At 38.5% G+C, this 13,607-nt stretch overlaps 1 protein-coding gene across 6 annotated transcripts in view; it reads right to left on the bottom strand.

The window, feature by feature from the left end:
• Positions 1-13,607, bottom strand: part of LOC107037358 (hexokinase-2) — a 332,404-nt gene that overhangs the window by 20,023 nt on the left and 298,774 nt on the right. For all 6 annotated transcript variants that reach the window (XM_015255873.1, XM_015255875.1, XM_015255877.1 and 3 more), the window contains one exon: positions 1,692-2,735. In XM_015255873.1, the coding sequence (XP_015111359.1) occupies positions 2,637-2,735 (99 nt within the window). In that variant the 3' untranslated portion in view covers positions 1,692-2,636. The remainder of the gene's footprint in view (positions 1-1,691; positions 2,736-13,607) is intronic.

Here is a 13,607-nt window from a genome sequence, read left to right as displayed (position 1 = left end):
TGAAGGGTTTGTTAACATCTCTTCGTGAGTGATCTCCAATTTGCTGGAATAATTCTCGAATAGAGCTTGCTTATCACGAAGGGCAATAACGCATTGCCTCGAGGGATCGTCCTTCAAAAGATCCAGACTTAAATTTTCATTGAAGTTAGCGCGGGTCCTCTTGAGAGTGAGTATGGCATTAAGAGATGACATCATTGATCAAAAGAAGTATTCGTCGATTAAAAGCAATGAAGGATGTGCAATAAGGAAAATAAATGAACCTCAAGCAAAAGCACAATAATAAGAATCGGGACCGAAGAGCAAATACCAGACTTCCAAAAGACAAGTAGGCCAAAACGACCAAGAAAATCCGATAACGCCGGTCCTGATTAAAAATTATAATAATTTTTTTCTTTTAGAAGGAGCAGCTCAACATAAACTGGAAACTGGAAGCACAGGTCCGATGATTCGAAGAACGAAGGTCTCAAAAGTAATGAATTCTCGGAAATAATTCCAAATAAATTTCGAAATTCCAAAAAATAAATTAATCGCTAACGTAGGTGCATTAGTTCGTAAACACGAGAAATTCAAAAAAATCCCAGTAAAGGAGAAATAAAAAAAATAAACTTTTCTTTCGAGAACGGTGATCAATTCAAATTCACCGCCTGGTCGGTATCGCAGGTCCCTGATGCGGCGCGAGAAGATCCGGATGAGCACCGCTTGCAGCCGAACTCCACTTCCCGCCCACTCGATGTCGGGAAGCAGACGATGAGCACCACTGGTGAACGCTGTCCGTTTTTCACTCCCGTTTAAATCACTCATAAACTCGAAAAAAACGAAAAATATTCCACAGATTCGGCTCGAAGGACCAAAATGTTCGATGCCGGGTCTGAGATCTGTGGAAATTATAAGCGATGGACGAGATAAAAACGGATTCTAACGGGAGCGGGAGAAGGTCCACAAATCACTGCACGTGCACGTTGGTCACAATAGTCGATTTAATTATCAAACAAAGTCAATTATTTACACGTGTCAGATTTAATTAATTATGAAGGTCAAGGAATATTAGCGCGGGTCACAATCTTTACTAACGCAGTTGACAGAATTTATAATACAGAGCAATAATACGCAAAACTCTAGGATAACAGAAATATTAGGATATTCGCGGAATACAATGTACACAGTACTAAGGCCAAAAAGCAAATGAGAACGATTAATAGGCTACGAGGTGGCAGGTAGCGGAAGTCAAAAGTCCTAACGTGCCCCAATTTAAATGGGGGCGTTCACTGGACACCAAGTGCCGCCTCAGGTGTCGGAGGTGAGAGGCCACTGGTCAGTTCAATCGGTTGCGCAGGTCAGTGAGATAAGCCATGCAAGCATGCGAGAGGAGCGAGTGTGCGTGAGTGTGTGTGTGTGCGGAAAAGAATTCGGTGGAAAACCGAACAGTACTCTTCCAACTAAGCTACCGGGAACCACGGAAACTTTCTCACTCCAAATTCAACTCAGCACGGCGCCTAACCAACTTTAGGCATTAAATAATTTCAAATAAAATTAAAATGTAGAGAGAAAAAATTCCGATCCGCCCAGCCGGGATTCGAACCCGGGTCTCCCACTTACGCGCCGTGCACTTTTCCAAGTAAGCTACCGGGAACCACGGAAACAACAACAAAAACTATAATACTAGAATTAATGCTTTGATCAGTGGTTCTCACCTGCGTACATCACCTGCGGACGAGTTGTATGCGATTGTGGCGCAATCAGAGCACTAGTCGTGTGTAACTGTTGCGCAATCGGAGCACTAGTCGTATGCAACTGTTGTGTAATCAGAGCACTAGGCGTGCACAACTATTGCGCAAGACGTGCAGTAGTCATGCGCAATGGGTAGCCTGACCGTGGGCAATCGGTGTGCGACCAGCGAACAATCGTTGAGCAATGCTAGTCATGTGCAATTGCTGTCCTTACCTTAACGCTCTAAGATGTCGAGTGTAGTAAAACGCAGTAGGACGCTCGAGTGGGGACACCGACGTTCCGCTTTAACAGTGATAGAATAACTAAGTAGAGGAATATTGAATTTCACATGATTCAAATTGGTGTCTCGCAGCTCGACTTGACTATGCCAAATTTTAGAGATATTTACTGTCGGAGACTTTTGCTATTGGGGGAACTTTCCTATACTCGTAAATTCAGAATTTCCAGTAGATACGTAAGATAAGAATTTCCAATCCGTAACAAAATGTTTGTCTGTTTATTACCACTTTATTTTTTTTGTAATATCTTTGGGGTCATTCAATTCAAAAATATTCTAAAGAAATTTTATATACAATAGGAACTAATATAAATTCATCATTCCTAAATATTTCATGCACGATGTCAGTATGACAGAAGAATCTAAATAGTTGGAATGTTTTGTACGGTATTTAAAGGGAAAAGATAACTCCCAAAATTCATAGGCTGAAAAAATATACCAGAAAAAAATTGTCCGCACACTCAAAGCAAGCTAAGATCCATCGAACTTTGAAAATTTCACTTAGTTTATTTTTCCAGGATATGGCGATGCAAGTGCTAGTACTGTTCGAAAATTACGAAGAACCGTGGATTATTTATTTTCCAAATAAACTGTGTGATTTAAATTTTGATGTGTTCCATTGGGTTGTGACTCATTTCGTTGATTCCAGTCGCTTTTTCAATCGCAGAGCTATTGCTGCTACAATGGCGGCACCCTTTCCACTCCCATCTTGCGCATGAATAAGCTTGAACTGCAAATAGTAAAAGGAACAACAATAGAAAATAATAATAGACTTTAACCACAGAGAAGTTTTTTTTAATCATGATTTATATAAATTGACATTTCCCACCAAATTTCCATTTCCATTCCCATTTCCCGCTAAATCCCACTTCGCACGCGTTGTGATGGAAAATTATGTCCGATTATGTCCTCGCAGGAAAACTATTCCTTATTCCGAGGGACATCAAAGACTTTTTTCCAGACTGGGGGCGGAAAACCACCTCATTTCTATGCCGTTTAGAGACGTCAAGGAGGCTCTCTTCCAGGCTGTCCAGAGCCTAGAAAAGAGTCTCTCCAAGGTCCGGATTGTTATTCTCACTCTCTACCTATATTTTGTTGGTTCAGATTGTTCCACGCATGCGCCACCATGTGTCAAAATCCTTGGAAACGCAGTGAAATTCCATCCTTACTAACCTATAAGTAACTTTTTGTATGTGCATTTATCACACCTGTGATTTATTTGTTTCAATTTCAATGATAATCCACAATCCATCGAAATGGAGGCAGATTTTGTGGAAGAGTTTTATCGCAATAACGATAATGATATACCGCAAGTAGTGAAAGATCAAGCAGAATCCTATTGTGACGATTTAATGCCTAAAAAATCGAAACGGAAGTACGATTAGTGGTATGAAAAGTTTATGAAATGGAGAGAATCGAACGGAATCAATTCTTTTACTGAGGATATTTTTCTCGTCTATTTTGGGCAACTGAAAGACTGTGGAAAATACTGCCCCACTACGTTGTGGTCATTACGTTCAATGCTGCAATCAACAGTTCTTACAAAACATAACATAAACATAAAAAATCATCACCAAGTGATTGCTTTTCTGAAACAAAATGAAAAGGGCTACAGTCCAAAAAAAGTAAGAGTTTTAATGCCAGAGCGAGTGCATCAATTCCTGGAAGAAGCTGATGATTATTATTATTTACTCACAAAGGTAATTTTCACTAAGTAACTATAAATTTATTTGAATATAAAAATTAATGTACGTATATTGAGGGGAGAAAATTTAATGAGGGAAATAATAAAAGTATTTCCAATCAACCAAGCACAAGAAAATTTCATAAAAAAATTTAGCGAATTCGCTAGAAACTTCCATTCAATTTCTATTAAAAAAAAACTCTATTAAAAAAAAACATTTTTGCGAATTAGGGGAATATGGGACAAAATGAAACAGCAGGGCAAAATGGAACATTCGAAAGACAACTATTTGATGCAATTCAAGCAAAAAAAATCAGGCCCGGCCGCGCGTTTCGCGCGCTCCCTGTTTGGGGTATGACCGGTAGGGGTTGGTGGAATTGGGTGGGACCCATTACGGGTCGAACCAATAACTTCCCGACCATTTGTTTTTTCTTTCATTACTTTTTTTTATTACGTATTTATTGAATCTTTTTCTCACATTTCTCCGGAGAAATACCCATAGAAGGAAAGTTTCTTCGCAGATTTAATAAACGCTGGGTTCATGCCACAGTGAATGTAGCTCACGCTATACGCAACGCTGGTCATTGTCAGAAATATTCGGTAAACAGTTGGATAATTATTTCATGCGTTGCATGCGTTTAGCGTTGTATCCATTGTGGCATTACACTTAGGGTGATTTTGCAAAGAACGCATTTGCAATTTAAGTAAACTCAAACTTCAATCAAGTTTAAATTAAACCCACTTTACTTGACCCACTTCAAAATTCTCTCAACTCCGAAGCTGATCCACTTAAAAATTTGCAACTTCAAAGTTGAGCCACCTCAAAATTTTCCAACTTCAAAGTTAACCTACTCTAAAATTTTCCAACTTTCCCTTTTTTTCAATTGCAAAATTCGAAACTTTTATTTAAAAAACTAAACAACCACTGAGGCGATTTCGCTCAAAATCCAATGAGAATCAAGTTATGTGGAGACGCATCGATTATACAAAATTAATTCAAATCCCATCCATTGAGTTTTTTCCATTTACTATTTTCACTCATCTCTGTATAACGTCTGAAAAATTGTTTTTGGGAATTGTTGGAGATTACAATGGTACATAAGAATAACGCAATGAACGTTTGTTCAATAAAAAAATATACTCCATTTGTTTGACGTCATGCAGAACCGCATGCAATTAGTAAATTGGAAAAATTATTTATTTCATGATCTATTCCACGTAAGGCAAAACGCATACATACATAAGCATACGTGATTTTATTCTTTGAAATCAGACGAACATTCTAAAGAAAAGAAAACCTGGATCGAATAAAAAATGTGGTGCAAGGGGCATTTTTCATGTAAAAATACGCAAAATTACGATTTACGTTAAAATACGGGGCAAAATGGGTCCATCAATTTTCCTACTCTTTCATCACCTCCATCATGTATCAAAAGTTGTTCAGTGGATCCCGTCACTAATCGCAGATTTCAAAGTTTTACCGGGGTCCCCTCTTAATACTTGTTATTGACAATTGAAAATTTGGGTCATCGCTCATTGTTTTCTTACTCTAACTGGGATAATTTTCCCAGATTCCGGAAAAAAACATTATTCGCACGGTTATCGACTGGCGAAAAAAATTCGATAAATTTTTATTTTTAGTTTCAATTATTTAACTAACAAACCGCCGAAACGATTCAACTCAAAATTTAATCAGGTCCAAGTCTGATTGAAGCGCATCGATGGGCACAGAGAAAATTTGGTTCTCATCTTTTATCCAAGTGCAATCGTAGTACAAAAATCTGTACGACGAAATTTTCATGATCCATTCCAATAATTCAAGAATGGTTAAGTCAATTGTTCTCATGTAATTCAATCAGTTCTGGTGGTTGAGTAGATACGCGTGACTCAATAAGGGTTGTGAACCAAGGGAGTGAATGGAGTCCTGACCCAGAATACTAGAAATTCTATCACATTACACTTCTTTTCATCTGATTATGTCTCAGTCATATTGATCTTTTCTATTAACTCTTCTTCGCCCCATCTAATGCATACAATCCCACCTATATTAATTTCACCACATAATTTTTCTAATTCTTATCTTCTGACCTCGTGTATTCAGTCATTCAGGGCACACGGGTTCATTTTTCCCCGCGGTCCATTTCACCCCCTGGTCCATGTCCCCCTATTCTGCACCACGTGGGGGTTTTATGGAGATCATTGTTGTGATTATTTATAGAATCAGAGCTATGATAATAAAAAAAAAATCAAAGTTCCAAAAGTTTTATTTTTAGAATACCTGGAAAACGCCTGAGTCGATTTTGTTAAAAATCCACTTTGTTCTACTGCATACAAAAATTCATCGATTGTATAGAGAACAATCCAAATTGCATCATTTCCACTGGAAAAATGATCAAATAAGTGAAAAAAACGTCATTTTTGGCGGTTTTTCACATGTTTTTTGCGAATAACTGAAGAACCGCTGAGACGATCGTCTTCACGAACTAATCAGTTCTAAGTTACACAAAGATGCATCTATTACAAAAAAAAAATTGAATCATATCATTCGTTCAAGAGTAATCGTCGGGCAAAATTTTGTTTACATACGTACATACACAAACACACACATACACACGAACATATCTTCAAGATTCATTGAAAATGATTCTAAACGTCAAGAAACGTGGACAAATCATGAAAATTCCACATTCGATTGCCGAGGTCATTACGATAACTACCTGATAGATCGGGAAGTTAAAAAAATTTAATTATTTTCTTTTTCTATTAACTTTTGTTTATAAATTTTTTCTATTCTTGGGAGTACTAATGGGAGAATAATAATTGGGAGTACTTGGGAGAATAATAATTTTTCATTCAGGAGAATGGAAACCTATTGAGAAGTTTTGACAGGAGAAGATTCTGTCAATGGATAAATTGAAAAGAAAATGAAACAGCAAAATTCAAAGTCCAGAGCAAGGCCCAGGGAGAGACCCAGAGTGGGAAAAAGGAAAATGTGATTTTGAATTCCGATCAAGTGAAAAAAGAAAAGTGTAATCGGCCGAATCTAATCGATTGACTTATAATCAATTAAATTGGAAGACGAATAGAAAATTATTATTCTCATCAGTACCCCTAATAATAGGAAAAGTTGATAAACAAAAGCTGATACAAATTTTTTTTTCGCTAGAATTGCGTTAAATAGTAGTTTTTCGACTGTTTTATTTTGCCCTTCTCCTATATTATTATTATTATTATTATTATTATTGAAGTTTACAATAAAAAGTTAGAAGACACGTTTTACTAGAAATTTCTCTCGGTTATAAAGAAAATTTGAGATTTATGAGAATTATTAATTACTTTACAGGTTATATTGATTGTTGGAGTGTGTGGAACTTGTCGTAAGGATGAACTCCATAAATTGGACGCTCATAATGTTTACGATGATCAAAAGAAACGGGAAATAACATTCGAATTATATAACATTAAAAATGATTTTGATCGAGATTTTGTAGTTGATGGGGAGTTTTATGGCACCGTTAAAAAATACATGAAACCCCGACCAACACAGACTGAGACTTCCCACTTTTTCATTAGTTACCATAAAAGAAAATGTGCTAGATAAAATGTTGGGGAAGACACTCTGGCAAGAATGCCCAAGGATATTGCTCTGTTTTTGTATTTGGAGAAACCAAGTGACTATAGAGGACACACATTTCGACACACTTCTGCCACCAACCTCGAAGACTCGGGAGCGAGCGTGAGTCTTATTTAACGTGCAGGGGGCTGGCAATCTGAAAAAGTTGCTCGAGGTTATCTTCACAAATCAGTCCACACAAAAAGATGAATCAGCCAAAAATTGAGGAACGAAATAAGATTTCGACCCTCAGTATCATTTCGAGCACCTGAAATACCCATCGATGAACAAATTGCCAACCAATTCCCGAGTAATAAACATTCCCAAGTTCCAACAACAAGGATCGGATCAATCACGAGAGAGACGGGCCATACATTCAACCACTCCGCAAGGAACAACTCTCTTCAAACTCAGAGGCCACGAATTGAGATAGTGACGAGTGGAATAAGTCCATCATTCGATAACAAGGAAAATGAAGAAGTTAATACATCACACAATATACGAGGGGCCCCTATTCAGCTAAACAGAGAGCAATAAACGGATCTGGCAAGTTTCAACGGTATAATTATTAACAACTATGGTACCATTCATATTTACCAAAGATAAAATGTGCAAAAAAAACGTTGAAAAACTCATCTCAGGATTATTAATTTTTCAGTACCAATTATAAAGTTCAATTGCCAAATTCAAGGGAATTTTAAAAAATGAAGAAAAAATGTGGTATATTCGGTAAGGATCGAAGAGTTTTGGGTATAACACTCGGAATTATTATATATCTTATTAGAATTTATTCACAGCAGACGAAACTTTGGTTTACATCATGAGAGCTGGAACGAGAGTGTGCTCCCGCGACAACGGTATTAATGCTTCGATCGAGGATGTCCGAATTATTACGGATTGTCGCGAGGTGACGTAATAAGGTATTCGGCTGCTAAGGCGAGCTCGAATACAATAGATAGAAATAATGCGAAATAAATATAAGTAGCTTCGCTACAATACTCTCCTTTTGTGGCAACAAAAGAAAAGGATAACTATATACAATATTGACATGAGCATACGCGGTAAACGGCACTGAAAACGGTATACGTGACTAAAGAAAAATTAATTTCACAATTGAAAAGATCTGACACGTTTTCTCGATGGTGATGGGGTTGAGTCCAATGATGATCTTGCATCACTCGATGGAGCCCAAAATGATGATGTGCGTCTAGATGTTCCTGGTTGTGATGATGTTGCAGGTGTCGGTAGCTGAGAAGGTCGTGAAGGTTTGGAGTGGTTTTCAGACAGTCCTCCCAAAGATGCATGCTGCGGAGATGAGCTCGGCCAGTCGGCCCGGTGTTCTCGACGCCGCCATCGAGGTGATTCGACACGAGGTTACTTGCTTCTCTCCCTCGTGAAGTGGGCTGTAGCCGGTGTGTGTATATCTTCGCCATGTTTTCCGATGACACGTAGGTATGTGTGTGCAGGTGTATCTGTGCTGCTCTGGTGATGACGTCTTTCGCTCGTCGATGTGACTTCGTGTATTCCAGAGCATGAGATACTTATTGATGCTTGGCGAAGATGAGCTCGATGAGTCGGTCCGATGTTCTCGACGCTGCCATCCCAGAAGTTCGGCATGAGATTACTTTCTTCTCTCCCTCATGTGTGAATATCGCTGCGAACATAGCGGGTGAGATTTCCATCCTCGTTGGCCCGAGTGGTCGAAATGCAATGTAGATGCGGTGAATCTGCGGGTGAGAGTATCATCCTCATTGGCCCATGCCGTGCTTGCGGTGTCCATTATCGCTGTATTAAGTCTCGTACCAACGGAGTGTTTGATCTTCCTGGTGGTAGAGTTGATGTTGTCAGCATTTGAGTGATTCTCGACGATGCTTTAGCGGAGATGAGCTCTGTGTGTCGGCCCGAGGTCACTTTCTTATCTTCCTCATGCCTGAGTGTCACTCTTCTCCAGCAGCTCGTCCTGATCCGTTGGTACCGTGGTTGCATTCGCGCGGTTGTCATCGTTTGGCCTGGTCGCCAAATTGTAATGGTATCAGCATTTGTCGAATTTTTGAACGGATGTCCTTAAACGGTCAGTGAAAAACGGCGCGGGACGAACTATAAGGCGTCTCAACGCCTGAGTTGTGTCTGCTTCGTCGCCCATTTTCACTAGATTTCACTGACAATGTTCGAAAGTGCACTAATCATGATAAAAATTCTTCGTGATAATTTTCACGGTGCAGCAAAACGTCTTTGGGTGCTCAGTGATGCACCGAGATGCACAAAAAATCACACGTTGTAACAACAGCGCGCGAAACGGTAGGAACGCAATCGAGCACTATGCCAAAACCCAACGATTCTCGAACAATCCACAAAAAATCACGCGACCGAAAATTACTGTAATTTTAACGGAAAACGATTGCACTTGTTAACACGTCAATGTGGCAATTTTATTTGTTACGTTGAAGGGATCACGTCGGGGTCAGCATTTTGTGGAATATTCGGTAAGGATCGAAGGGTTTTGTAAGGTATAACACTCGGAATTATTATATATCGTATTAGAATTTATTCACAGCAAACGAAACTTTGGTTCACAACATAAGAGCTGGAACGAGAGTGTGCTCCCGCGAAAACGGTATTAATTCTCCGATCGAGGATGTTGCAATTATTACGAATTGTCGCGAGATGACGTAATAAGGTATTCGGCTGCTAATGCGAGTTTGAATACAATAGACAATATACAATAGATTGAAATAATGCGAAATAAATATAAGTAGCTTCGCTACAATAGTGACGGTATAGAATATTCGAAGGCCGCCATTCGCCCGACATTTTCGGTACCAGATGGAGCGGAGATGACCGCTCTTCGAACGTTGAGTGATTCACAGTTGCATCATTCTGTCAAACTCCGCCTTAGCGATTTTGAGTTTGTCGCGGGCGAGCCGTCGTGCCTTGCAGGATATGGGTAGTCCAGGTGTAGTGGCAATATGGTGCAGCATCGTGTGTTTGACTGGCAGGTAGATTCCTTCGGGTTTCGTCAGGTTGGGAAACTCTGCGAGGAGGTTCGACCATGAAGAGTCGATAGGCGTAACCTTCATTTCTGAAACAATACTCGATAGTGACACTTTACATGGGGTCGTTAATCCAGTTGTTGAGTGGATGAGGCAGCCGTTCTTCAGATCAGGTAAAATGCCGAAATGCGCCAAAAAGGCAGCACCGATAATTGGTTTAGTCGTGTCCGCCACTACCAAGCACTATGTGAAGTCCCGTCTGAGGCCGAGGTTGAGCGATAGCGTTGTGCAACCGTATGTATTGATCGTCGATCCGTTTGCTGCAATAAGCGCATAGTTCTTCTTCAATAATTTCCAACCGTTTTAAAATTTTCCATCTCCTTAACTTCTCCCAGCCATTACGGTCAACAAAGCAGATACAACAATTCAAATGACATCAGCGAAATAAAAAACTGCAAAATATCCTAAGTGGCGACGGTTCGAGCTCTGTAGGAACTCTTCATTAGGGCAAAACATTTATTCTGTTAGCAAAACCCAAAACCACAAAAATCAAAATAAAATCCTAAACTCTTTTACAAAACTATTTCAAATAATCATGGTGATAATGAAAAAATTGAGAATTACAAAAAATAATAAACCAAATCAATTTACCTATCAGTCCATAAGATGTTTAAGATGTTGAGCAAAAATTATATATCCAAAAAATTTTCAACAAAAGCCTCCAAAACCCCAGTGAGTAGCCCTCCATAACCTATCAAAATAAACTATTAATCCTCGTAAAACATTAACGAGAAACTCGTATTACCAATCCCCCTAATTGAAATCAAATATCGCCCTTCCTCTGAAAAATGTTGCAATTCCCAAGCCTTCCCTTCTTTTTCCCCCCTTAACCTTCCCGAAAAAATTTTTTATAAATCCAAAAAGCAAAAATTCCACCTACATCAAGTGTCATTGCAGAGGAGAAACCAACCAAACGAGTCCACCAGGCAATCTCCGAAACTTAACCCGTCCAGTGCTGCCCACAGCTGTCGTCAGCCAACTATTAAGCATGAATAATTGGAAACAACACTACTCAGAAAACCCATTAATCCTAAAAAAAGTTTGATAATATGATCATAAATGTTCCCAAGTTTTTTGCTGTCATGAATGAAATTATCCGTAGTTTCACTGAACTTCTTAATGTAAAACATTTCTAAATTATTTAGACCCTGCCCTGGGTACGAGTTTCCTAGAATAACGGATGTATCAAACTTGAACCGATGATTAAAATTTTGGACATAATCTGACAACACACTTCTATATAACGTTGGATTATTTTCGCTCCTCCTATGTTCCTTTTCTCTCTCTTTGAAATACCGAGCGGTCTGGCCCACATTAACCTTATTGCACCCCCCACATGGAATTCTATACACCACATTATACCTTGAACCTTTCTCCACTCTGTCCTTTGTTGAATGAAAATAATTCCCTACTCTATTACCATTCGTTGAAATGACCTTCACCCCATTTCTAGAGCAGCAATTCCTTAACCCTTTAATCAACTCCTCTGAAAAAGGAACAACTAAAGTCTTCTTGTACTCAACTAACTCCTTTGGCCTAGCTGAAATCTCTTTATCTCTTTCCTCAAAAATTTGTTTCCATCCTCGTAGGTAATAAACTGTTAATAAAGGCAATGGGGTAGTCATTAAAAATCAAAAGTCTCTTGACCAATTTTAAATTCTTCTTCACAAACTTTCGATCGCATACCTTAAAAATTCTATCCGCTAGATTTAGAACAACAGCTCTTTTTTGACTCAATGGATGTTCTGACTTAAAATTCAACATTCTTCCTGTTGAAGTCCTTTTCATGTAACATTCAAAAATTAACCTCGACCCTTCCCTAATTACCCTCACATCAAGGAATGGCAAAGATCCATCCACCTCCTGTTCACAAGTAAATTGAAGTTTCGGGTGGTAGCCATTAAAAACCCTCAATGTCTCCTCTAAACGATCAACCGGAATACAAGTAAAAATGTCATCAACATAACGATAAAAGAAAGGAACCTGAAAACTTAATTTTTTCAAACAATTCTCGTCTAATAATTCCATAACTAAATCCGCGCAAATAGGGGCTAAAGGAGACCCCATTGGTAACCCGAAAATCTGCTTGTAAATGTGATTATTGAATGAAAAGAAGGTATTATTCATGACTATATCTATTCCGTAAATTAATTATTCATATGGAATCTTAGTTCTATCACACAATTCACCCCTCCGTTTCACAATTGCATCAGCTGCCAATTCAATACGTGCGTTAGTACGTAGTATACAAGGAACAAACACGTACGTTAGTATACAAGGATACAAAGTCCAAAGAAACCAACATGTACCTCTCAGGAATTACCACTTTCTCTAACTTCTTCACAAAATCTAAACTGTTCTTGATGTGCGAAGAATGATGATCCTTTAAAGGGGCCAAAATACGTCCTAAAAATCTTCCCAATTTTTGCAATGGTCCATCAACAGAAGAAACCATTGGTCTAAAAGCTAAGTTCGGCTTGTGGATTTTAGGCAAAAGGCATAACCTAGGAATTGTACAAGTTTTAATTTTAAGATCATCACGAACCATCTGGCTAATGTATCCTTTCTTCCACCAACCCATAATTAAATTATTATTAACCTTAATATTCCTCTCAATATCAAAATTTTCCACCTCAAAATACGTGTTAGCATCATCCAACAACTGAATACCAGCTTCAACGTAACTAGTCTTCTCCATTACCACACATGCCTGCCCTTTGTCCGCCCTCGTGATGATAACATTCTCATTCTCTTTAATAAACCGCTTAAAATTGAAACCAAAACAACCATCTTTAGCCTCCTTTAACCTATGTAAATGAACTCTCAAGCAACCTACTACATCCTCCTTAAAATCCTTTGCCAGATCCTTCTCAATATTCTCAGACACTCTTTCAATCTCTAAAATATAATCTTCCAATTTAAAATTATTCACATCATCCAAAATTCCGTGCTTAGGTCCCAGCCTGATCACTTCCGATATTCTTCTCGGTATCACAATTGAATTGATTGGTTTTTTTGTTGGATTAAGAATTTGTCTTCACTTTGTCTTCAATTGTTCAATTGTCTTCAATTGAAGACAAATTCTTAATCCAACAAAAAAACTAATCAATTCAATTGTGATACCGAGAGGAATTTGGGAAGTGAACAGGCTGGGACCTAAGCACGGAATTTTGGATGATGTGAATAATTCTAAATTGGAAGATTATATTTTAGAGATTGAAAGAGTGTCTGAAAATATTGAGAAGGATCTGGCAA

Source organism: Diachasma alloeum, unplaced genomic scaffold (assembly GCF_001412515.2).
Source record: "Diachasma alloeum isolate Michigan unplaced genomic scaffold, Dall2.0 Dall_scaffold_00218, whole genome shotgun sequence".
Lineage (NCBI taxonomy): Eukaryota > Metazoa > Arthropoda > Insecta > Hymenoptera > Braconidae > Diachasma > Diachasma alloeum.
Note: the sequence above shows the minus strand (reverse complement) of the source record. Positions and strands in the feature narration are given on the sequence as shown.